The following is a 27,703-nucleotide window of genomic DNA, read 5'->3' as shown; positions in this document are numbered from 1 at the left end:
AGAAATCAAAAATAGCAGGCCGAGACCTTCCGAAGTAGTAATACTAAAGAACAAGAAGATATACAAGGATGGGATCGAATTTCATCCAGATCCAGCAGGTTATTAAAGCCAAGAAGAAGAGATAAAAGTACTCAGAAGGGTTATTGACTCATTGTATGTTCACACAAAATCTAAATATTTTGAATTACATTTTTATTCATAAACCACTAATAAATTGTACTACCCTGCCTTTTATTCCACAAACTTAAATTCAACAAACCTTGCCTAAAACGTATATCGTCTCCTTTCTACTCCAATCAATGGAAAAGGCCTTTTGATGACGCCTGTTCTAAATTCACTCCAAACCAGTCAAATAAAAACTATTAATTGACAGCAAACTACCCGTACGTCAACACGAAACGTCAGCGCCCGCAGGTTGGGAATTCCGTTGGGAAGTTTGGCCGAGAAGGTTCCGCTGCGAAATGTTTACTGTTTAATTTCCCCTGCACGCGCATCGAGACGGTTTTTCACGAAGCGACTCTGGCAAATCAGCCACACGTCGCCGTTTTGTTGAGGAAAAGCCAGCCTTTGTTTGCCAGGCTTTCCATTTCCGCGTGTCAAACGACAGAACGCCCTGCGGAATGTGTGCGAGTAGCGTTTAGGTGATTTTTGTTTCTAATTATTTTCGTAAAGTGAATGTGAAAATCATACCCCGGTTCGGTAAACGCGGTTAGGCCAAGCCTCTTCTGGTAGGAATCGCGTCTGGGTGCGGGTGCGAACGAAACAGCAAATTACGGTCCACAAACGGATCTAGTGTGCGCGGATCTGTAATAACAGGCGAAGTGTGAATTGTGTGATGTGGGTAACTAGATGTTAAAAGTGAGTGAAATTGTTTGAAATTGTTTTTTTTTTTGCCCCGCCGTTGCGAGAGTGCGAGACAGCAACAGTGTTGTGTACCAAAAACCCGCAGCGTAAATCATTGCGTGAATTCAAAATCGTCTCGCCAAAACGCGTCCGGCAGCAACATGTCTCCCGCATTCCTGGCGGTTATTGCCGTCATACTCTGCATCCTGTTCCGGATACTGAACGTCAGCAGCACGCCACAGATCCCCAGCATCGTCTGCAAGGATGGCCAGTTTATGGAGTGCTTCAATAAGATTGCCCCGATGCTACGGGAACCGTAAGTTTTGTTTTATCGTTTTGCATTTCCCAGCTCCCCATTCATCAATCTGCAAACTCCCTTGTATCTGGCATATGCAACGTGGTTGAATATGTGTGCGAGTGAATTCGCACCCGTGCATGTGTGTGTGTGTCATTCCACGCCTTTTTGTTTTGATTTCGCATTTCCCACCAGCTCCTCTGCGCCGTCGCCTATTTTCGCCCCGCGAGGCCAAGCTTTCCCTCATCAATGGAAGCGTCTAGATGGAAAAATTCGTTCAGACGGAACCGTTAGGAGGAAAGAGGCGGAAAGACCAACAAAGCATGAACCCTTGTCTTCGGTCATGCATCGTAACCCTCCAACCCGGCGAGTCGTTGCTTCTGCAACGGTTCAAAATCGAAGCAACCGTTGGAGCGAGGTCGCCCGGAGACACATGCAATGGAAGCGACTTCCGACAACAAACTAGCCGGAGTCCGATCGTGCGGAATCGCAACTGGGAAGGGATGATGCTTTACGATATAGTGGCTTTGTGCGTTGCCGAATGAAGCAAAGCAACGGCCTTTTTGGGGATCGGTTTTGGCTCGGCCACCTATTCTGTGCGCCTCTTCCCATACTGTTGGGTGGTGGAGAAAGTTCCAAAACGTCGCAATAGCGAAGAACGGATGAAGGTGGGGCGAGTGAGCGAAGACAATCGTATCGTGTTGCCGTTGTTGGGCGGCCGATCGGGTTGCATGATTGCTTGCTGGCATGTTTTTCCGTACGGGTGTTCGCTGGGTGCAGGAAATTGGACCATGTTTGGGAGTGAACCAAATTATCATGCTATCCACGACGGTTGATTGGAGCAAGAGGAAGAGGGGTAAATTATGCGGTAAATTATCTTAATAAGTGATTGGAACTGGAAGCGCGTTTGGCAAGCTCTAGCGATTTGATCCTTATAAAGAAAAGCAACGCTTAATATGTTTTGGGGAACATTTTGAAACATAAACCGGATGGATTTGATTAAAAATAGCTCAAAAAGTGGTGCCTCACACTATTTGGCAATTGATTGTAGTCTGAACTGGATAGCCAAAGCAAACGGTCGGAATGGGGTTCGATAACAGGTTCTGCCATATGAAAGACCGATAATGCTATTGCTCACTCACTGGACTGCCATCAAGACCATACTTGAAGCTTAAACCAAATCTTTCGAACCTAATCAGGAATTCGAATTGAATAATCGAACGGCACATTGTTTGAACTACTGGGGATCATTAAAATTTCCATCGGGAAATCTAGTTGGGATAAGGTCTGATTTGGCATGTGACATGTATCTGGATCATATTACAGGAAAACGTTTTGATCTTCATCAAAGTTAAATGGTCCTTCTAGATCCCAATGATTATAATTGGGACACCTTTTTTGTCGGAGGTTATCATATCTTCTTCAACAAAGGACATGTTCTATTATCAGGACGCTGGCTTTAGAATGTTTGTGCAAGCCTTCTTTGAGGATATTCAACATAAATTTTCGAGGGATGTATGCTACCTTGCAAAGATGCCTAAAAAACAAACCAGATACCAAGCAATCATAACCCTTTGGACAACTTAACATATTTTACATAATTGAAGTCTGAAATAATACGCTGGAGAACAATAATAATCAGCTGTTAACTAAAATTACTCATGATTGACACTGGTTGACTCAACATTTAAGTTTTATAACCAATGTCTGTTGAATACACCACCACCAATATAACACCTGCATACTTCAAGTATCGGCTGTAAAATCGCTTGTCGTTCACTGCTTGCTCACTACCAGTGAAAAGTACAGAAATTTACAGCACATAATAAATGACACCCCAAACACAGACAGACAGCCCTTGGAACGTTCTCGTACCAAGTCAGGCCGCCCTTGTTCCATGACTGTGTATGCGCGGTTGTTACCATGGACAGCACGGAAAACAGAACCGGTCGTTCGGTGCAGCGTTTACCGGCGTTTTGCTCATTTTTCCTTTCTAGGTCAGTTTCATTCATGGCCTAGCAGCAGCAGCAGCTACGTTTCAGCGTCGCGACGAGTGCGTCAGCAGCTCCACTAATTTATCACATCGCATGATGCTACCCGTATGGTGCTGTACTCGAATCGCAGATGCAACATGCGCTTGGTCCAGCAAAAAAGGTTTCACGTAGTGTTGTGCTTAAAAAATTGTATTACACATTGACGCCTTGCATCATCATACGTTCCGCTGCTGTACGACATTTGTCGCACCACTGATAACGAAGGGCCAAAGTTGTTCTAGAATTCGCGGCAGCGTTATCACACTTCAAGGAACGGCCAACGCATGAAGACCCCGTTTTGCCAATACACGCCATTCGTCCAAAGTTCACGTCCAGTAAAATGCTTGATTTTTGCCGAGCCAGGTGATGATGTCATCCGTCGTTCTCCGTCTGGCGCGTTGTGACCGAAAACGGTGTGAACAAAGTACAGCCGACATAGCAACCGCCAAATCCCGCCCGAAGAAAACAGGTCCGGTTAGTACCTCAATCCCACCGGCGGATATACTAGCTGCCCAATACTGTGCTCAAACTGTTGCCGTTGGTGGCAATGAAGGATGGATGGATTAGTGTGCAGCATATGGAAGGTGGTTTGGGCTGCATCTAAACGTTCGCATTTTGTTTGTTTTTCATTCACAAAAATGCGCCCGGGTGGTGGGCGGGCGGTTGGCAGGCAAACTGCTGGAATGTACAAAACCTCAAACGATCAAATATTCGCCATTTCGATGAATATTAATTACATGTGGTTCGTGAGGTTCGGCGTGCGGGTGCAGCACATTGCTTTAAGGTCTGTTTTCGCGTTGTTTCTGTGTGTTTGCGTGTTTTTTTTTATTCTAGAGTGTTAAACATTTGGTTTGAAATTATTCCAGAAAAAGATTGATAATTTAATGGCAATGGGTTTCTAACAAAACGTGGAATAAATCATTGCATTAAGTGATTCTATAACTTCGGGTTTGGGTTTCAACATCAATAGATTTTACATCTTTTTTGTTGTGCTTTAATTTACTATAATCAAGGTTTTGCTTTGTTCTTGTCTTAATGCAATAATTATTCAATCACGTTTTTCAAAGTGCACAGTTTAGTTGAAAAGGCAGACACTATAGTGTCTATTGTTATCGCATATAATTGTAGAGTCAGTCCTCACTATGGGGGAACAGCCCAGATGAGATTTGAACCAGCACCGCTTTGGGCAATACTACCAGATCGCCCTTAACACATATGATGGTGGTTTTGTTTTTAATTTCTTAACACCTGGTGTGTGAGCGCTATATTTTGGTATGTTAGTCCAGTTTAATAATAGTCCTTCATCATCTTACATCACTAAAAGAGGAGGGATTGTTAATAATTATTTTCTAAATGCTCCAAAATTCCCCATAATAATTGATAACGCCCGTTTTTCACACAGTGTGGCGTTGTTCAAATGCTAAATATCCGCTTTTTTTTGCACCGTTTATAAGGAAATATTATTAGCCGAATCGCAAGGTTTCCTGGAAGGTTTCTTGCAAGGAAAGGATTGTTCCGATAATTCCAGTCACTCTCCAAGAATTATAGTATAGACATTGCTTCCAGACATACAAATCTGTGGGATGGGTGGTTAAAAAATAAACAAATGCATTTTTGCTTGCATTCGGAAGCAATCACTTGTCCGTTATCAACAAATATCGTAACGTGTTCCAAAAACTCTAGACGTATTATATTATTGGACATCTCTTGATGAAACCTTGTTTGAAATGTTTTGGATTTGGATTTGATTTGTTGGAGAATTAATGAATGTATCTATGATTTGTGTTGGAGTAATTTAATTTCTTCTTAATTGCTATCAACTTTCAATGTCTCCTGAAAGTTGGTGCTTATCGCCACAAAATGCATATCGATTCCCACTCGGTCCATATCCTCACATGCAGTTCTGGCTATGGCAGGTCATTTGAAGGGCTATGGCAGGACCATTTGAAGATGTAGTGTATCCTCAGGGCATCCAACAGTATACACAGGACTGGACTGTTACTAAAACAATTATTACTTCAAATGTTTGGTCGCGTTAGGAAAGCAATTTGGCAGGATTCAATTTAAAACTTTTGCACACAACAATTTCTTAAAAGAAAAGTGCTCGTTAAGATTGCTTACCCCCTGAACGACGCAGCATATGTGAAGGTTGTTTGACTGATGCGAAACTTTATCAACGTAACCGAGTCATATCGGGTTCGTAGTGTACAAGAATGAGGAGGAAAAATGCTCTTGCAATTTGCTGCACTGCAAGCTTATCCTTTGGTGAGTCCATGCTGTCCACCACATGGGTGCAAAGAGGAAAAGTTTTTCTTTCCTAAATTGTTTTGCTGTCTCGTTTTTTTTGCGCTGGGCAGAAAGAGCTTTGGTATGATTTTCGCGTAAATTGGAAAACTGTTTGAGATAGTTTTTGAGCAACACACAACTTCAAAAGAGATTGCATTATTCGATTTGCCCATTCGCCATCTGCAAATCCGTTATCAAATGCTCGAACGAGATCAGACATTTCGCTTGTGTTGGGTGGGAAAGATTCATGGGTGAAGAAGGATTCCCGGTAAAAGTGAAACTTTGATCAACAACTTTGGCAACACATTGCATTGGAGGACCGTGTTGGGTAAAATCGCCGGTAACACCTGGACATTAGCATAACTGCGAACTGCGAAGTTATCTTTGACTTTACGTCTTTGGCTGGGACCTTGGCAATGTATCACGTTAACTTGGTACACACTTGGTCCTGATTTTCTCTTTTCCTGATCAACCCGAATTTCTTATTTAAAATTTGTTATCTGATATACAACAACTAATTTGCTTACTTCGAGAGGTTCATATTTATATTTTGCTCCAGCTCCACGTCTTTGTTTGTTTCCGTAGACCATTTCATTTATTTCCATTTTTTTCCACCCAAGATTCCATGTAAACATGTTTTATGCATGAGCTGTTTATCGTTCGCGTCTATTTGTCGCACCGAACGTAACGTGTCTTCGCTCCGATATGACATAAGATCGATACTGGTGAAGGTCTGCTAGTGAGACACTATCACAATCACCACTTCGTGTTGTATTTGTACAGTCACGGCTGCTTTGCCATATGCTGCTACAGCACTAATAGTGAAGCTAAGGAAAACAATTAATGTAATGGCAAGCTGTGGAAGTAACACACGTTTCAAGTGTTTTGACGTTTAATCTCCAACGTATAATTTCCTCTTCGGTTTGATGATGACTTCGTATGATTCATGCATTTCTCACGCAAATTCCCACTTCACCGATGGTTGACGCGACCGCGCCGATAAGAACTTTATGTCACATTCCGCCTGACTAAAGCGATTGTTCGCTCAGATACTGGTTACTGATGCCGGCACACATACGCCACGGAGAAAAGATCCTCCTCTGATACGCAATTCATGCAAGGTAGCCGGTAGCCGACGCTCATCAGTTAATACACTCCCGTGTGGCGCTATTTATTTTGCACCTTTCCGGAAAAAAGGTAAACCATTTCCACGGAACACAAGGGAATCATGTGTCGGAGTTCTTGCTGTCCTTCTGTGTCTCGCGTAAAGTGGCGTATTTTTAGCCTATTTGCGCCCGGGGCAGCACCAATGCTGTGTCTGGCGGTTTGGTGAAGTTCTCAACATCTGAACATCGCCATTCCAGGTTGTTCTATGATTTTGGTGTGCTTCTGGTTCATTCTCGTCCTAGCGGCAGCGTTCGGTTCGTTGTTGTGTGCGTTATCAATGCTCTCTGCTGCTGTATGTGCGTTTCTACGGTTGGTTGGTGTACAAAAATAAAAACCACCTGCAACAATGGCATCCACCACACGATTGAGAAGTACCGAAGGAACGCGTCGAAGGGCAAGAAGACTCACATCTACTAAGCACTTTAGTGAGGAAGCAGTGGTGGAGCAGACGGTTCGAGAAGGATTAGTGTGGCGAGTGAATGGTCTAAGCGGTGTTAGCTAAAAGCAAAACAAACATAACACTGTACGGAAAATAATAATCATCACTCACACAGCCCACACTAACGATAATTAACGTTCGCTTATCCGTACCCGGCTAACAAATTTGTGCGAGGATAATTTATTACACGATCGAAACCACCGGCAACGCAATTCGATGAAGCGCGGATGGATAGTGTTTGGGGTAGTTTCTTTCACCACCTCCAAAGGTGCGGATATTTTCTCCCTTTAGCTTATGATGAAAACTTTTACCCTTCATTATCTCTTTTTTTGCTAGTTTATGCCCTTTTCTTCACCGTAAACGGGCGGATAATCGAGGCTCAAAAGTAAGTTTTTGCCCGCAAAACGGGATGAAGTTTTTCACCCGGTGACATATTTAATGATACCCAGCAAAAAGGCACTTGTTGCGTTTCGGTCTGCATAAAGGATGTACGGTTTTTTGCGTACTGTTGTTGGGGTTTCGAAATTTGCATAATTACCGTATTTCATTTGCACCGGCTATTAGTGGGTTTATGAGTTTATGGTCTAAGCGAGGAAGCTGTGAGAGGGTTTTGCGAGGAGCCTGACATTATAGTGTTAGCTGGCTACTTCAGAGAAATATTTATTTATTTTTATTCTACTCGATGTTTAATCTTAAATTGGAACACATCTTACCTCCCATTCATTACCTTAAAGAAACCTTCATTTACCAACGGTGGCATTGATAAGGGAAGCGCTCATTAAAATCTACACCTTCTCCCGTTCGTCTGACACGCTGTCTAGGCGGCGGGTAAACTCACGACAAAGACTATTAGGTTTCTCAAAGCTTATAGCAATCTAATTAAGCGTAGCTTGTCACAGCAGGGTAATTTTAAATATTTCCCCCCTTTTTAAACACACATCCACAGGTCCCCTGGCAAGAAGCGTCAGTCAGTCAGTTCGGGAAGGCAACTGTGGCATCGGGCTTTCGGGAGTGTTCTTTCGCCGCCTAGTTTAGCATGCAAACACCTACGTCACTCATCTTTTCGCTTCCCTTTCGCACACAAACACACCGTCCTTGGCGTTGGTGACGCCACGCGGGTTGAAAATTGATGGAACAGCAGTAGCGTTTAAAGACAGGCGTTCGTTTAGGCTGTGCAGGCAAAATGCAGTAGCCAGCCGGCCTGTTAAACGACATTAAACGACTGCTTCTCACATGTTCAGCGGCTGGCACAAAGCTGCGGCTGAAAGGTTTTGTATTTCAATTAAGTAATGAATGAAGCCATGGGTTCTACGGGTATGGGTATGTTTGCGCGAGGTGAGATTTTAGCTAAGGTGCGATGATTGTGAAGGTGGTGATGTTGGAGACGGGTTTGTGGAAGATGTCATTGCTTCTTTCTGATAGCTTAAATTGGGTTTCCAACTCAATGTACTTGGTATACTTTTTTGTGGAATTGAAGGCAATTTACACATACTTAAATGGATTTTAATTTGTTACATTATCGCTATAGCTCTAGATAACAATTGCAAAGATTTAGAGTAATTTTTAAGTAAGAAATTTGTTAGCAGGACTGGATGATTGCTTTTTATATTTTGGCAGAGCTATCTCACGTCACATAATAAACTTGTTTAGTTCATACTTAATGTATCGTTCACGCTCATATAGGTTTTAAAACTCTCTACTCTTCGTCGGGCGGTCCGGTGGCCGATGCGACAGCGACGACCGGGGTTCAAATCCCATCTGGGGATCGCCTTTCCGTACGCAAGGCTGACTACCTTGCTGCGGGTAAAATGAAGTCACAGTAAGCCAGAAATGGTAGACTTTTGAGACCTTTCGAGTGTGTAGTGCAACCGAAGAAGAAGAAAACTCTTTGTATTATTGGAGCAATGTTCTTGTATCTTACTTTTTTGTGTGTTTTCCTAACGAGCTCAAGATTAAGGTTTTTTTTGGATTTCTCTCTGTTGAAAATTGCATCTCTCAGGACATGCATTATATGTGATACTCATGCTAAGACTGCTGCGTATAATTACATTTCCAACGGAAATGGAGCTTTACAATCATAAAATGGAATCGTGCATACAGTTAAGAGGGTTTTGCAACGTGACAATGGAACTTTGCAATCAACTTTAGATTTTATGTCGAATGTTCTTTAAATTATCAAATAGCATAATTTCATCGAATTGTTGGTAGAGATCATTTCGCCCTATTATTCAAATTAGGACGGTTCAAATGCATGGTGGTACATAGTTGGAAGTTGGTTTTAAATCGATTTAACCGAGCACCATTTTGGTCGACATTTGTCAGCATTTGTTTAATTTGTATAATCGTTTGGGGCTACCAACATGCACAAATTTTCTCAAATCTTAGTTAATTAAACAGTTGTACTAGATGATGGTTCATCTTCTTAAAACACACGTTTATGGACAGAAAATTTAAGATTTTAACTTTCTCTTATATGGTTCAACAACCTCGAGAGGTCTTGGCCTGCTATCAATCTCTGATGCTGGCTTTTACCCGTAGCTCAATAGTCAATAGTCCTGCGTACGGGGAGGTGGTCTAGATAGGATTTGATCCTTGGTGCTGCTGTGCGAAGACCGGACTATCCACTACAAAAACTGCAAGTGATACCGCCACCAGTACCTCCTTCGACTCTTCCACCACTCTCTTCAACCTCCGGAAGTTGAGAAATGCTGATTTGTTCTGAGCAACTCTACTTCCTATATCCTTCTACCTTGATGGATCTTCTTAAAAACAGCTTGTTGAAAAATTCCACGAACACAATGTAAATTTTTCCTAACTGTATGTCGGATGGTATTGTAATGTTCCACTATCGATTTGAAACATACCCTAAGTTATTGAACTATTCTATAATATGTTTGGAAAACCCTAAAAGTTGTTAGTTATTTTATGCAGGATGGCATTCGAGTCACAAATTATAACGTCTGGAAGCCATGCAATGTTCTTCAGATACCTTTTTTTTTTAATATACTTCCCATTACCAGCCATTTTAATGCTGGAGCGTGTCCGATAAGCTTTTACGAGTTTTTCCCACTGCGAATGTGTTTATGCCTGTGGTCCGATGCTAACCCTACCACCCGACTAATATCGCGTGCTGGAACTAAAATTGCTGATATCTGAAACGTACTATCGCCCAAACATAATTTCCTTAGCCACCAAAATTTATAGCATTAATTACACTAAAAAAAAGCTGATAGCACAAGTTAATTAAATCAATCTTAAAAGTAAGAAAATATATTTTTCCATCATCCATTTAATTGCATCCAGCGCGCTCTCCTAACGGGTTGATGTATATTTATTAACACTTACGAGTTTAAAGGGAAAACGATTCCCGCTTTTTTCTCCTACCTCATCAATTTCCCAAAAGAAACCCAACCAAAAGAGATATGATAGCCTCTGGTTCAATGAAAATTTAATATTTTACAGCTCATTTAACGCCACCACCCGCATCGGTGAAGCTTTCGTACAATGGGTTTTATGGATGTCCTTTCATCTGCCATTGATGATTGTTCGCGCTTGCCCGTTGTCGGTGGGTGAAATAAGATTTTCAAGTGGACTGATTCGAGGACAAAGAGTTCACGAGTGACACGAGGCAGCAGGATCAACGGTTCCCCACGGTGATTAATTTTTTGAAAAAAAAACACTCTTTTGACTCTATTGTAAAGTGCTGAAATGCTGGGACCGGACAATAATAATGATGGTTCGGCTACTTTAGCGCTACCAGCCGGTCGCGTGGTTTGGTTCCGGTTGCACGATGTCGTCGTCGTTGCCGTGGGTCCCCGGTCGGCATCTCGACGTCACGCCCGAGTGGGTAGAAAGCGAAACGGATCGCGCTGATGCAGCAATAAATGTGCCCGGCGAAAACGAGACGCTCTAGTGTTCAATAAATTGAGATGCATAAGCTGCTGCTGCTGCGAGGGAAAAGGCCGGGATCTCAGGGTCGCGGTCTCTTCTAGTCGTTGTGAAGTGAAGAAAAATAAAACAAGCAACTGATTGCTTGAACAAATGACCAATTTATAGTGTTGCACAGCGTGGCGGAATGGTTTGACGCTGGGGTTTTTTTTTCAAGGTTTTGCATAGCCAAGCGAAATGGAAATTCTTTCACTTTCCATCGGATGAATGAAAGCTGAGACAAAAAAAAAAGAAAAACGGTGAAACATCTTCTCATTCAAGCGTGGCATTATGGGCGACAGTTTCGAGCCGATGAACCGATGATGTATTGGATGCGACAACTGTTACTTTTCTTTTTGTAGCCAGCGAAATGGCAAAATGAATGAATTAATCATTGTGGGACAATGTGTACAGAATGTTGGAGAAATTGTCGGAACCTTCGTGGAAAAAGTTGTGTCTCGAAACATGTGGAAAGAGTTTGTGCAACATTGACTCTCCATATTTTGTTCTCTTCAAATTGCTGAAGGTCGTCGATTTTCGATGAACACTTTTGATTCGTAATTTCGTTTATTGAAAGAACTATTTTTTTGGTGCAAACACGGGTCCTTTTTTATCTTATTTTACACCCTTCAACGATCGTCCTTCCAAGAAGCGGCAGCATCTAACGAGATTCGGTTGATTGGCTGCAAATGACCGATGTCATCAACCGATGGTTCGTTCTGTTATCGGAGTTATTGATTTTTTTTATTCCGGGTTCATAATTTGTCTTTTAATCTACCCAACACGCCCACACGTTGCTTGAATGCTTCAGACGTACAGAGGCTCTCCGAAGAAGGGAAATATGAAGATAATTTTCTTAAATCGTTATCGTCCTCCCTCTCTCTCTCTCTCTGCTCGGTGGTGCTTAACGAGGACGAACTTTATCTTCCGGTCCCTTCCGCTAAGTGCTTAATTACTTCGATAATACAGTACTCCGGCTTGGACTGCAGTTAGGGTCATCGCGAATGAATCGACAAGCCGGAGCTAAAAGTTACGCGGTTTTATTGCGCAAGTTGCTCCATTCTCGTAAGCTAAGTCTGGTAAGGTCATCGTTATTGCTTTCCATTCCGTCCGCCTGCGTTGGGATCGCGTTGAAAAAGCCCACTTTCCATCATCTAGGATTGTTGAAGAGGAAAAAGTGGCCCAGTGCTTCAGCCCTGGTGGCTGCAGATGGGTAGGAAAATTACAACTTTCTTTTACGCTTGTCAGGTAGGATGTAAATCTGGTCGGAGGGAAAATTTAATTGACCTTTCAATTACTTCACTCATCGCGTGTCATTGATTTTGCTCATTTTTTTTTTGGATTGAGATAAAGCTTGCTTTTACATCAAATTATCTGAGTGCACTAGAGCCAAGGAAAGGAAACAAAGTAGTGCAAAAGTATTTCAAACTTCGTCACATTTTGAATAGAACCCTACTTCAAATATGCTTCATTGAGTTATTTTGTCTGCTAAACAATTTGTTGTTGTATTACTTCCTTTTCCTGACAAAGGATGGAACCGATTCGATTAGAGCAACACGTGAAAAGCCTCGGGATCGCTGAATCAGCTTCAATTTGCCCTAATTGAGTCGAGTGCATGAATAGCAACGTCACACGAGGAACCAACCGTTTCCGCATGCGGTCCTCCACATTGCTGTGGTTTTGATAAAGGTGGTACATATTTTATTGTAGTCCGTGCCTTTTCCCCTCCACCCCATTAGCTTCTTGGTAGCTTCTTTAATCATAATTGTTGCTGCTAGATGTTCCGCAAAATATTAAGTATTTATTCGTTTTCCGAGAGTGCCATATTTTTCTGATGGCGCGGCTTCCATAACAAAACGCCAACAACAGAATGATTCCAGTGAAAGAATCCCTGCCAAAGCTACTTCAACAGGGAACAGCAAAAAGGTCAGAAATAAGTTGTACTTTGCTGGCGTACTGCGAGAAGCACGCGTTAACCTTTGAATTGCACAAACAAAGCGTGTGTTTGGTCTCGCCCGGAAAAGCGAGAACCTTGAGAATCTCTTGCACCATAATCGTTTGAGTGAAAAAGACTGGGGGAAATGGTGAAAATCTGGAGCGGAATATGTTCCGCACTTGTTACTCATTTCCTGTTTCCTTTCCGCTCATCTAAACGAGCAGTGGAATTGAGTCCCTGGACAAGGACAAGGACGGATCGCCCTCCAGGATGTTTCCCTCCGGGGAGCTAAGAGCTCTCGAGACCGAGACGACGGACAAGTTTTCCACGTCCGGTGGGCTGAGAAATGTATCATTTCATCTGAAACCGGCAAATGTGTTGTTAGCTGCACATTTCCACCTGCATTGGCGTGTGAGGGCGTGAGGTGCATTGGTGCAAAAGAAATCAGCGTCCTCATGGTTAAGGATAGTAGAGTCAGATGTCTCGATGGCACCGGAAGTTGGGAGTGGGTAGAAGTACTGGATGGTTTTTGCTCACGAGCGACCGATTGTCCGTGCCACTAATGCTGCTCTACCAGGATGTGTGTTCTTATGGAAAAGTTCGCTTTATTATATTTTGAAAAGATTTCAACTTGGACACTTGGCCTCTAAAGTAGAGTTGGTAGAGGAAAGGGAGACACGTATCCGTTACAGAACTTAGAGAAACTTAGAAAAGAATATCATTTTTAAAGGATGTCGGTGTGAGTGTTGGAAGTAATTAAATTACAACTGCAACTGTGTTGAATAACTTGCATGGTATGACGTGCCATATTGTTTCTATGCGCTTTTCATGTGAGCTTCAACTCCAGCGACGGAAGTGCTGGGTGTATCGGATAAATTTGATATATTTGTTATGGTTTTTATATTTCCTTGGATTAGCGATATTAGCATACATTACTGGTAATTTATAAAAATTGGACCCTTCCTTATTTATGTTGCATACATCAGAAAGGACGGAGTACAGAGATCGAGCCGAGTTAAGGAAGAGAATAACTTGCATCATGATATACGTGCCGGCCATTTTTTTTCCCAATGCTTCTTAAATAAATTAAAATCAATCATGCATGAATAAGAAACTTGGTAGTACATTCCTCGTGTAATTCAGACCAAATTTCGCCAAATAATGATGATTTTCGGATATGTTTCCTTTGAAGGCGATGTGATGACTCCGCATTTTTCATAGAGTACCTGGTAGTCTGGTTGACTTCAGATGGTTACTGAACCCTGTAGTCAAATTCTTGGCTAACAAAGGAAGACAATGATAGACCTTACACATGGTTAGAACATTCGGCCCCTAGTCACACCTCTGCGAAATTCCAAAATTGGTTGTCCGATTCAGGCAACTTCGGAATAAATGTATGACCTCCAACCTCTTAACCCTATAGATCTTATGGGGATGGGGATAGATTATTTTGTATAGGGAGCAGTTCGACAAGACACCAATCTCTGTTAAAATTAAAACAGTTTGTAAGGCTCTTATCAGGGAGACTGTAGCATCAGCTTGTTTCGAGGTTTCCAAACGGAATTGAAGCTATGATCGATGGCGATGGTGACCATTTAGAGTGAATCAGTTTGATAATACTGTAATTCACTCTGCCTTTTTTCCATAACACCACTCCCAAAACATCAATTTGCTTTATTAGCTTAATTGGAACAGTTTTTCGCGAAACTGCTCCTGATCCTCGGAAACCCCAGTGTGTAGTGCTCCACAAAATCCAACACTCAAATTTGGGTCGTGCCCGAAGTTATGGGAACGTAGTGGTGGACGCGCATCTCGCGACATAAATGCTTCGAAGTGCATCGTTGATGGTAACACATGGCGCGCAGTGGAAAGAAAGCAAGAGATCGTCCATGATGTGCACGACGACAAATGCTGAACCTTTTTGGGCTTTGTCCAAACACAGTTTAAACTATCTGTGTCTTTCATCTTTTTGTAGTCGGTGTTTGTGAGAGCATACACCAGCCCAAAGCATAGTTTGGAAGGAACAATCGTAAACACGTGGAATTCTCTCATGATAAATGTTTGCATGATGAGCTACATATTGTGATGCCGTGGCTGTCGCTTTGGTTTTGCGGAAGACACACCATAAGCGATTGTGGAAGGGAAAATAAAATTATACGTATGGTTTTTTTTTTGGTTCAACTATGTGACCTACATTGCTTTGGTGAGAGAAAACTGTTCCAATTCATAATTCAATGAAAAAACATTTGTTCACTAACGCTGCATTCGTGTCAAAGTCGGCAATTTTCTAGAAAAAACACATCAAAACGGTCGTTCTTATATTTATATCTACATTACTCATATTAATAAATTCTAAACAAATTGTTGCCAAAAATAATGATAGAAAGTAAGTTTGTAGCTTAGTAGTAGCAGATATTTGATTATTGCTTCCAAAATGTGAACATCTTTTGTCAGGGGATTTTCTGTCCTTATTTAAACTTCAATTGCGCCCGGTTGACTTAATTGAAAATTAGCAATTTGGCCGTCCCTGGAAAGTTAAATAAAATTCGTAGAGATTGCCTCTGTACTCACGGCTTGCCCTCGACGTCGTCCCACACACCACCAAATAAAAGCAAACCAAACGCAAACAATCGTCCTTGGCTAAATTGGCATCCGTTCAAACAAAACGTTATAACAGTAAACACCCAGAAGGAGCAATAAAGCGATCAAGAATTTTCCCTGGAGCAAACTTTACCCGCGCACTTCATTGAGCGCAAATCGATTACGAAGCAAGTCGTTCGTTTTAATGCTATTGGTCATTAGCTCGGAAGGGCTTCCGTTTGCTTATCGTCAGCAACCTCATCATCATCATTAACCATCCTAATCGGCTCCGAAGTGACTTAATGTCCGTGTGTCTTCAGTGTGGATAATGTGTCTTTTTCAGCGAAAGTGACGATGCGGTTCCTAGCGTCGTATTGTGATTAAAGCTGGAGGTGGAGAAACTTCTAAATCCGGTTAAGAAGCGATCATGTTATCAGAGGCGCGTGATTTCGTACTTGTTTCGTGCTTTCGCTCTTGGTGGTTCCCCGGCGTGGCGTTATTTGTGGTGGTTGTGTGCGATAAGCGAAACACGTCTGCACGTCTGCCAAAAAAAAATTTTTTTCGAAATAACCGGATTTTCCGTGCAGTTTATTCAATGGTCCACAATGTTCTGGGTCTGCGCCGTACGTCGTCCGATTGCTGATAATCGTTCTACGTCTTGAGGGTGATAAAATATGGGCGCTAAATCAAGCTACTACGCGTCTTATCATGCTGTCTGGCTGTGAGCCATTTCGGTAATGAATGGCGGTTTGTGTTGGAAATTTTAAATTCTTAATGTTAAATGTTAAATCTTTATTTTCGGCTTCCTGGTTAAAATAATTTTTAATTTAGTTTGAATAATTTGGAGCCGTCTGGTGGCCGACCGCCACACGGCAGCCGCTTATCAAATCTCATACCGTACGCTTAACGAACTATTCAGCTGCGTGTATAATCAGGTCACAGAAAGCCAGACCTTTCGAGGTTGTGCCAATATATATGGCCTTCTTTTCACTTGATTCTTAACAGTCAACCTATGGCTTAGTAAACTATTTTGCAATCAGCTTGGATTACATTGCCATCATCATCATACTCCGATGAATTGACACTCATCTTGATAAGGAACAATAACGAATCAATTCCCCGGAAGCATGATGCTATCTCCTTGCTCACATTGTACCTTCTTTCATTCATCAGAGTGCTTTCATTCACTTTCATTCGACTTTTATTCGTGAAAGGAGTTCTACATTCATTTTAGTTATATTTTAATTCGAATGTACAAATAAGATAAAGTTATATAACTTTGTTTAGTTTTATATACTATTCAACCTTTCTTATGTGTTACGTAAAGTGTTTTTCCCCCCCAAATGATGTAAGTTAGGCATCAACAATAAAAAATCGGCCATTTCCTTCTGCATTCATTCGCGGAGTATCATTTGCACTAGTGCCTACCGTACGCTTTTGTCAGTGTCTTTCTTCGCGCCCGATGCAAGTGAACGGTCATGTTTCAGGCCCATTTGTTGTTCACTTGCAAGTCATCTGTGCACATCACCACCTGCATTACGTTGATGCACCTGTGCATCATGCATTACCGAAGGGATTACACTTGCACACAGCAACGCACGACGGTGCTTTTGGTCTTGGCCCAGGGAAAACCATTGTTCCCGCCTGTGTTTCTTACGTGCTCTGCAAGCTTTTCGTCCCGCGGCATTTGTGTTTTAGCATCGCGAAATTTCATTCCGTTTTTTCATTTCCTTCGCTTTGTTGCTGGTGGAGCAATCTTTCTTTTCGTTTAGCTCATGTGCCGTTTTCTCTCGTTTTCATTTAAGCTTTGGTGTGGCTTTTTTCTGTTTTACGCCGTTGTCCCGTTGGGTAGCGGAATGTTTTATGCCTTACTTCCTCTATCCAGCTTTCTTCGCGTACGTACGATGGCGATCGAGTATTGTGTAATGGGCGAAAAAAGCACATGGCAGGGGGTGTTTTTTTCTTACTTTGAGGTAGTTTTGATACGGAGTCGGTCATTCAACCGATTATGTTAGTTAATCCGCATTTTTTGTAGAAAGAAACTGTTTGAATTTTTAAGCTAACAGCCGTCGACTGTGGTTTGATTCGTTGATATGCTTTGGAGATGACATGTAAGCATCCTTTTGCGGCAAGAAAATAATTTTATTTCGTCCTTATATAATGAAGGAAGTGAGTGAAAAACTCATTTGAAATGTCGAAATACCCTTCTCCCCTTTGCATTGCACCGCAACTTGAATGTGTATTTAATTAAACGTCACTCACTTACTTTACCCGGTTTGGTCACAAACTTCCTTCACGAACTAAATTCCTTTAATCAATCCCTGTGGCAAGGTAAGACATCTTCATCCGCCGTCGAGAGGGTCTGCATCACAGAACCAATCGTGAGCGTTGGCATCCATGATGGTGGTTGCTGGAAGGACTTCCACAGCGTTCCATACGTTCGAAGTGCTAGCCCCAACCTAATCCTTGCCGGTTGGTATTTAATGAACCGGCGTGGACCTTTTCTTAAGGGTACGTGTACATAATCCAGTGCCGGATGCTTGCGGACGAACCGACACCGTAAACTATACACGAAACGGGTCTCCTCCATTGAATAGCCCACAATCTAGAAGCCATGCATTCTATCTGGCCACTATAGAAACGATCCTATTGTCGTTGTCATTCTTGGCTTCAGCCAAATGGCTTCGGTAGGCTGGTGACACTAAGCATACCATAAATTTATAGGTCTCGCCACACGAACTGTGCGAACTGTGGAAAAGGTAGCATAAATCATGCATTTTATTTCGCTACGCATCGCAACACCGGTACCGTGATATTAAGCGTTCAACAAGTAAATCCGTCCGATTTATCACACACAAAAAGCGACCGCTGGCCGCGTGGAAATGGGCTCGCCAAAATCACCTTCCGATTGGTGGTGGTCAGCAAACGGAAATTAAAGTTTGGTGATGGGCTACCCAGCCGGCTAATACCACAACAATCACTTTTTGGCCACAGGGTTATGAAGCGTCTAACACCCATCCGTCACGAGGCTTTGAGGATATAGTCCCGTGTAACGTGTCGCATGTTACGTGTACATTGGAAACTTTGGTTAACATAGACTTGATTCCCTCATCTCCTGTTTAGGATAAATCATTGCGTGTCAATATCCCGCCATGTATGCTAGCGTTCAATTACGTGTGTATGTAATGTTTGTTGTGGTTGCATTTTGTTTTAACAACGGTACATCACGAAGGTAAATTGAGTCCTTCTTAAACGGCTCCTACCCACCACAGGATCGTTCTATCCCGCAGGAATTGCGAGCCAAGTCGAGGAATGTGGACAGGTGGATTGGTAGTAAATTGAACCGGCGTTTCGTCGAAATAACATTCTCCAGAGGCGTTATTTCTTTCCTCGCAGAACGAGACAGGTTCAGGATAGGATGGTTGGTAGTTGGTAATGGTTGTGTGTGATAAACGAATTTTCTCCTTTCCTTTCGCGCAATGATTGAGCGACCCGGTTACGGCAGCAATTGTTCCACTGAATCCAATGAGTTTTTCTTCTTCCGAAATGTTGTCAACCGCCGTCGATCATGATGGTAATGAAGTTTTAGGTGAAGATTTCACGGGAATCTTGTAATCATCAATGATGGATGGACATAGTAAAATGAGTGTTAATCTCAAGCAGTTATAGTCTATTGAACTTAGGTCTCGCTACATCACATAGATTTATGTTCCTAGCAGTAAAGAGTAAGCCGGGTAGAGGCGACAACGGTTCAAATCCCATCCGGACTTCTCCCCCGTAATAAGGACTGATTGCCCAACTACGTGGTTATCATTAAGTCTAGTAAGCCAGAAATGGCAGATATGACCTAAGAGAATAGGTCGTTATGCCATAGGAGAAGGAGAAGAAGCAGTAAGGAGTAATTATTATATTTTAATACGTTTATTCCATAAAGATAAACATACTAGAAATTCTACTAAGAACTCTTTGATTCATATATTATCATTCTATTATGTTGATAACATGATAACATTTTATCATTATTTTGAACGTCACTATTTATTTGTGTTGATAATTGATTATAATAGTCCGTTTTATTATCTCCATTTCACTCACCCGATAAATTTCGTGGAAACGCATTAGATCCATTAGAACACACTTTTTGCTACCTCTACTTTCACTATGCCCAATGTGCCACAAGGGATGCTGCTTGTTTAGCATAGTAATGACTTCACCCCGTAACGCTTGTCACCACTCATAATAATGAGGCAAATAAAAGCATATCTAATTAATTAAATGCCGGCCAAAGGTTCTCCACACTTTTTGTCAGTCTGTGCCCAACGCTTATTTGCACCGGCAGCATTGAACAAACAACTGATCTGATTAGATCAACGTTACTCAATTAGCGACTGAACCAAATTCATTGTCCATTACTTTCAGGCATCCGCAACTTATTGTAGACCCGCCTGGAATCTGGTTGGAAGAATGAGAGAACCTTTTGTTTCGCTTCATTTGCTTATCAGAAAATGTACAATTTGGTGACGCGTTTCGGTGGTATTAGCATGGCTCGCATCCATAAGACACTACCGTAAGCGCTATAAAAGAATTCACTAAAGCAAGCATCCTGATCCAGAAAATCCCCAAGAACAGATGGTGTTCAAAATCATTTGCTCCTCGGTGGAGAATTCTATCAGAGCAGACACGACATGACTCTTGGACGAGAGATGGAAATAAAAATGAATGAATCTCCGGGATCGTTAGGTGAAAGGCTAACCCACCCTCCACCCGTCCGGAATCCTTGGATTTAGTACGGATTTGTTCGATGATTTGAAAAAGTGGATAAAGCTAAATGGGGGAGAGATCCCTTTTTCTAAAGGTCATCTCTGAAAAATCCCTTTATATCATCGTTACGGTACCTTCGCCGAAGTTGAGCCGGTACGGGGTTTGAAGCAAGAAAGAAATGGACTTCTTCGCCGTAGGACACTGAATAATGATGTGCTACGCTTGTGTTCCTGATTTGGTGACACAGCTCGCCCCGAAAGTCGTCTGATGTTTCGTCTGGGCAGATGCATGTAATGCTACCGAATGTCCGTGTCGTTGGAACTTTCTTAACTTTGCCCATGCTATGGTCTCGTGCAAACGCGCAACATGATCTGGGGCTCTATTAAATTTTATGGTCTAGTGTCATCGCTGGCTGCCTTCTCTGAGCACACTTTTTTCTGCATTGTGCGTTAAACATGAACACATCGGTTCCTTTTGTAAAACAAATTAGTTATTAATCTGATTCAACTAGCTATTGGAAACTTGAAGCTGATGAGTTTTAGATTACAAACCAAGCAATTTTCTACACGTGTACCTACAGTGTCATGCAAATAACGTGGAGATAGTCCGATTGGTTATCAGAACCTGTGATGTTACCAGAGAGAGAGAGAGAGAAAAAATGTCACACATGTAATGAAATGGATGTCATTCTACATTTATAAAATCACTTTCCATAATGTGTGCCCGGCGTACTACTACGGTCGTGTGCGGAACGTGTTAATGGAACACGAATCGTTTATCATCCATCCATCCACCCTTTTCGTTTGAACGTGCGACTTCACACCCATCAACAGAATGTCATTCGCGATTGATTTTCGAATCGGAACGTACGTCGTCTGCCGGAGCCGATGATCCATGCTTTTTGTCTGAGGATCGATAGAAGGGTAGAGTAAGATAAATCATTTCCTCGCTCTCCACACGTGCGTTCGTAATTTATTCTCGCCTGTCAGTAGAACCGGCAACAAATTCCGTTCAATTTATTATGTATGTTTCGGTGTAAAAAAAAGTTAGACGACGATGACAACGACGACGACGACGGGGTAGCAAACGCTTTTCGGTGCTTCATAATGCATGCTCTCAATCTTGCAGCCCCATCCAGAAAAGCTCACGCCACGCGTCAATTTGTTGCTGTTGGAAGACGGGGTATGGAGATTTTTACTGCCACGGTGTAACACAATCGAAGGTGTAAATTGAATGCTGCTGAATAATAGAAAACATTAAAATGTGTCATCCGATACTTTCAATTTTAGAATTATAAACGAAAGTGTTAAAAGTTCAAATTCGATAAAAAGTACGGTGTACATGTTTAATACTACCGCACTGCAGGAGGGGACTCATGAGGATAATACACACACACTCCTTCTTTACGGGATGTGCAATCTCTGCGTCGGCCATTTGCTGCAGCTCGTAATAAATTACATATGAGATTATCCTTGGAGAACGCAGACGACGCAGTGTCAAACGGAGCATCTGTGAAAAATCACGTCGCAATAAATTGTTCCGCAAACATCCTTGACCTACATTTCCCTAAAGGGAAGGAAAAGTGTTTGTGTGTGCTGCATATAATATTGTCTGTTTTGTTGTAAGTACAAATTGTTGAGAGCCATATTGTGCGGTAGCCTTTAAGCAACAGCTCACGATTTAACTTAAATATTCATCTAAGTGCGCCGTTTCGAGACAATGTCAACCCTTCAATTAGTGTCCTTCTGTGATAATACGCCACCAGTAACACCGGGCAGAGAGCCTACACACTCAGTCCTCAATTTTCATCCCTTTCCACGCGCCATTCGAAACCTTACGGCGCCAAACAAACTGTTCCACCGCCTGTGAAATACGAAACACAATCACGCTCCGTGCCTGCGACTCGATAGCACCGGGGTAGCAAATTGCTAACCTGAGGGAAAATTATAACCTGCCAGTGTGGAATCGATTGTGGAAGCAGCAGCAACAGTGGGGGAAAGAAAACTTTAGATCTCCTTTGGGTGTTGTCGTTACCGCCCGGCTGAAACGACGGACGCTTCATCCCGGGACGGGTTTTGTTGTTCGTATCGACATTTTTCCAACGAAAACGGTTTCAAGATCGGTAGTCGGACCTGTGGGCGGCGGAGGTCTTTTTTTATTGTTCGGTAAAAGTTTCCAGGAAAATGGACATCATCGGAAATACGTGTAACGGAATGGGATATTTACTCGTTTGGGGGAAAAACTAGCCCAAAACAGGGCCCCAGAAGATTGAATTCGATTTGTGGAAGGTTGCTCCACTTAACGAGTGATTTGAATGTGAATTGGCTCACAACTAACTTGCTTTCGGGATCTTTTACTATAGAAAGTCTTAGCTGAGCTCTGGTCAATACTTTTCATTTTAATCGAATATCCTTTTGATCTGTGGACAACATATTGCACGATTGCACGATCAAACAACTCGTAATACCCTCCTTTGTGTCCATGCTAATTGAGCACGTTTGCCGGGCCGACTACAAACACCGAGATGATTGCAACGCGTCACTTCTTGGAAGAGGTGCATGCAGCTGGATAGGACCGGATAGCCACATCCGGTACACCAATCCTGCAATGGGAAACGATGTTCACCTTGGAACACAATTTACACCAACGCCACTGACACGTGTGCACGTGTCAGGTACACACAAGTCAGCCAGCCAACAAGTCAGCCAGCCAGAGCCCGTTTTGCGTTGGTTAATCTAATCCTTCGGTATCGGTAACAAATTGCGTGCAGCCAACGGAACACACGCATCTCTCTGATTCCTTTTCACGCGTTTTCCAAGAAACACCCTACCCGAACCCCATTAGTCTGGCCGGCTGGGAGAGGCTCGTGGAACGCGTTGTCACTGATTTATCGAACAACACACGACCCGAAACAAGCGATTGGAACGTCTCGTGCACAGATTTGAGGGCGATAGCGATGGAAAGGATACAGCTTTGTGGGTTGCTTGCGCCGCCATGTAGCAATTCCCATACATCAATTTCGCAAAACAGGAAGCTTGAAACATTTTCCATTGCACGAACTCCAAGCCTGGGGAATCCTTGGGTGCGGACGTAACCTTTGACCTTCTTCGCAAACAAGAGCAGGCAAAAGATGAAGTTTCTTATCGCGGTTCGGAACCCGCTAACCTACTGTGCACCCTTTAACCTCCGTTTGATTGCGATCGCTTTTTTTCTGTTGCCTGGGAAAATGTGGAAACTCCTACCACCCGTGCTCTTGGCGTGACCGTCCTTATCGATTCATTCCGATCGCATAACCCACAAAACCCCCGGCACAGAGCACGTTCGTGTTCGGGACAAACGTGAATTTTATGTTGGAAGGATACTAATGTTACACCTACCTCTCTCCCTCTCTCTCTCTCTCGCCAAAACAGGTACATTCCGACCCGGCTGTGGGGCTTTAGCGGACACATCCAGACAATAATTCACAGTATCGTGGGGCGCGTCAAATGTCCGTGGCCTCTGGGCGAACGGGTCTACCTTGCGCTGACGGACGGTTCCACGCTGACGTACGATCTGTACCAGCCGCTAATTACGACCGTCGAAGGTAGGTTGGTTAGGGTGAACGGCGGTGCAAAGATCAAGCGTCACAGTGCACATGCACCTCCGTCCCTGTCTCCGCGCTGACGCGTATTGATGGCGATGTGTCGCTGTTTTTTTTTTTCTCTTTTCGCCCTTATTTTCCGACAGACGATATTACCGTCGCCATCTGTCCAGGAATTGGTAACTCGTCCGAATCGGTGTACATCCGCACGTTTGTGCACTACGCCCAGTGCCACGGGTACCGGTGTGCGGTGCTGAATCATATCGGTGTCCTCGACAGCGTGCAGGTGACATCGAGCCGAATCTTCACGTACGGTAAGAGAGCAGCACTTCACGTCGTCTGTCGCTTCTCTGTTCACGCGCTCATAAAATACGTTTCCCCCCCGCGCAGGTCACACAGACGACTACTCCGCAATGATAAATAGCCTGCTGAAGAAGTACCCTACGACGAACATCGTGTCGGTTGGATTTTCGCTCGGCGGTAACCTCATCTCCAAGTATCTCGGCGAAGCGAAGCGACCGGCCAACATCATCGGTGGCGTTTCGATCTGCCAGGGCTATAATGCGGTGGTGTAAGTGCATCTCACACAGCAGCTTTCCAGCGGCGGTTTTTGCATGGTTTCTCCTAACACTTGTCCTCGATTTCCGGCTTTGCAGGGCCACCCAGTGGTTGCTGAAGTGGCAAAACTTCCACCGCTTCTACCTGTACGTGCTGACCGAGAACGTGAAGAGCATCATCATGAAGCATCGGCACGTTCTGCTGTCGGACGATATCAAGCAGCGGTATCAGCTGAACGAGCGCGACATTGCCGCTGCCGCCACGCTGCCCGAGCTGGACGAAGCGTACACGCGCCGGGTGCACCAGTTCCCAACGGTAAAGGACATGTACAGCTGGAGCTCGTCGCTCAACTATCTTGCCAACATCAAACGGCCGATGGTGTTTGTTAACGCACGGGATGACCCGCTGGTGCCAGACAATTTACTCGAACCGGTGAAACAATTTGCCTGTAAGTACACGCCCGTCTGGTAGATGCGGCCAAAAAAAGGCAACTGGTGGTTTAATTTTGAAACCTAAAAAACAATGCTTCTCTTCCACGACAGCAACCCACAACCAATCGCTTTATATCGAGCTTGCAAACGGTGGCCATCTCGGGTTCTACGAGGGTGGTCTCGTGTATCCGAACCCCGTCACCTGGCTCGACCGAGCGCTAGTGTCGCTGATCGGTGGCATCGTGATGTCGCACAACGATTTGCTGGTGGCAAAGCGGACCGGATCGGTGGTCATTTAAGATTCACTGCCACCACACTCTTCGATCGGTGCACCGCTGCCCGCGTCCGAGCTGAGCCAGCTGCTGAGCTATGGCCGAGCGCGATGGGGCCTGCTATTTGCCGCCCTTCCCTCGACGCCCTCGGTGCGCGGAGTAGCGATGGCCGTGCTGAAGCTGTTCCTGTCGCTATTCTACTCGAAGCCAAAGGTTGTATTTCCAACCGAAACACCAACCGACCAGCCCGGGTTAAATGATTTGAACCCGAATCATTAACAGGGCCGGCAGCTCGCCGCTTATTATCAATCGATGGTAAAAAAGACGACGTCTGAGAAGCGCTTCTAGAGTATGGGTATAGAAACAGCAGCACGTGCACCATGCAGAGATGCACACTATTCGAAGGGATTGTGGTCGTACTGGTGAGAACCACGGACGGTATGAATGATGTACGGCGACGGTAATGTATTCGCTTCTAAAATACGGGAAGGAGCACAAATTATACTATACACCCCACCACCATCATATACCAGCCAGCTGGCAGGAAAAGAAACAAAAAATACGCGTGCGCAGTGTGTAGAGGAGTGGACGGTTCACACTCTGCGTGCAGGACGAAGCATCAGGTGAACGTTACTATTTAAGCGATGTGGAGCGTTAAGAAGAGGCAAGCAAAGCTTGCTCCGTACACTGAACACAGGAGGACCGTGGCGAAGCAAGGCATGCATACGATGCAGTCCCGTTTTCGAATATATACACTATACACACAGACCCATATTTCCTTTAATTACGCTAGGAATAATCAGTAAAATAAGTCAACAGCTTCCTCATCTTGTAGCTACACATGGCGTCGTCTGGCGCATCCTTTTTTGCTAAATCACGCTAATTTCGTTGCCGCCGCCCTTGCGCTTTCGTTTCTCTGACTCCATTTGCCTGCCGCCCCTAGTGTGCTAGTAGGACGACGCGGTCCGTGGTCGAAGTAAGCGGCACGCAAATCAACCGCTACATAGCTAGTCTGGATCATGCATCCAAACGGTATCAATATTAGCGAGTAACATCATAACCATTTTATTGACGGCTGGACATACCGAGCGAAGGAAGCCACTGCGCGTTTGCACGATGTGTGTGAGTGTGTCGTATTCGTATATAATTGATGTACTGTGTACTCGTAATTCTTCCTCCCTTAAAAAAAACGTAGGAGGATATTGTATTTTATGAATGTGCTAGAAGAGACGCATAATGGTGTGATGAAAATCATCAAAAAAAAGGTTTAACGAGTTTGGACAAAACTATTCGGAATACCGAACTTACGTGTGTTTTCGTGTGTGTGTTTCGCACGGGGAGAGAAAGAGAGAGAGCGAGAATGGTTGCGCCATTTTTATCTAGGAGGATAGCTCGTAAAATATTGTATATTGTGATAAATGTTATTGAAAATTTGCTGTTGCAAGATATTACGACACATTGTGTGTGTGGGAACTTAAACGTCCCGAAAGGGGGAGCGAGCGGACGATTATATCAACATTCGGTAAAGGAAGCAAAACAGGTTAACTTTTGTATTATGTGCGACCACGTGGGTCGTAATGTTGAGCGCGAAAGCTACTGTTTGTTTGCGCCGGCAGTTTGTTGCCCGTAGGATACGCTTTTTTATCGTCACGCGTGATTCCACCACAGCCCGACTTTCATGTGTGTGTGTGTGTGCGGTTAGTGGCGTAGTAAATCGTAGCGGCAGTAGAAGATGAGCGTTAGGAGTCGGTAAAGATGGTTTCATCATCGCGCGCGTTATTAGAATTACACAGCGTGCGAGAGGTTTCCATGTTGTTGATCCGAGTGTACCGCACCGTGATGATGATGATGATTCATGTAAAAGTCGACGGAGCTTGTAACAAGTGACTGAATACTTAAAACCTCTGCAAAAAGCCTGTATCCTGTACTTCGAGTACAAGGATTTCCTCTCTAGACTAGGACTAGGAGATTCTAGTGCGCACCGTACCCTCTGCTCAAATATTCGATGGAACGAAATTGTCGGTAAATTATTAGTTAATTTCGTTATAAGCGGTTATCAAAATTGCATCTGTTTCGACCGAATTTACAAACATTCCACCAACTGTTCAACACGCATCATCCCGCCCTATTCACCGCTCGAGGACTAGAATTTTACACACAGGACTTATCCCACTTGTGCCCCCCTCCCGTATTTCGTCTCGTGAAATGCACCCTTTGAAGATCCCGTTTAACGCAGTGTATTCGCTCATGTGAGGGTGAGTTTTTCGAAGCTATTCCTTACCTTACAACCGTACGAAAGTCCTAAGCACGACTCAAATCAGCATTGAAGAAGTGGAAATTGTAGCTTAGTTTTTGTTTGTAAGGGGAAGTAAAAACACGTTAAACTGTTTATTACTTGACGCAGCAAATGTTTGCGAATACAGGACGAAACTGTGAAACAGAGCAGCTTTATTATCTCGTGGCTAACGTGCGCTGTTGGAAATTTAGAAAGATAGCCCCAGGTTAGGTTCCGCGATTCTGTGTGAGCGAAATTGAGAAATGAAAGCAAACAAACGATGGAACTGCTCTTACTGAATAAAACTAATGATTGTGTAA

At 43.5% G+C, this 27,703-nt stretch overlaps 1 protein-coding gene across 1 annotated transcript; it reads left to right on the top strand.

The window, feature by feature from the left end:
• Nucleotides 1-417: 417 nt before the first annotated feature.
• On the top strand, nt 418-27,703 carry LOC118514555 (abhydrolase domain-containing protein 2). Its single transcript, XM_036061545.1, has 6 exons — nt 418-1,159; nt 23,678-23,850; nt 23,994-24,161; nt 24,238-24,418; nt 24,504-24,853; nt 24,948-27,703. Exons 1-6 carry the CDS (start codon nt 1,005-1,007, stop codon nt 25,133-25,135), a joined length of 1,215 nt encoding a protein of 404 aa, XP_035917438.1. The 5' UTR covers nt 418-1,004; the 3' UTR covers nt 25,136-27,703.

This window comes from Anopheles stephensi, chromosome 3 (genome assembly GCF_013141755.1).
Source record: "Anopheles stephensi strain Indian chromosome 3, UCI_ANSTEP_V1.0, whole genome shotgun sequence".
Taxonomy (NCBI): Eukaryota; Metazoa; Arthropoda; class Insecta; order Diptera; family Culicidae; genus Anopheles; species Anopheles stephensi.
This window is presented reverse-complemented; position numbering and strand designations above follow the sequence as displayed.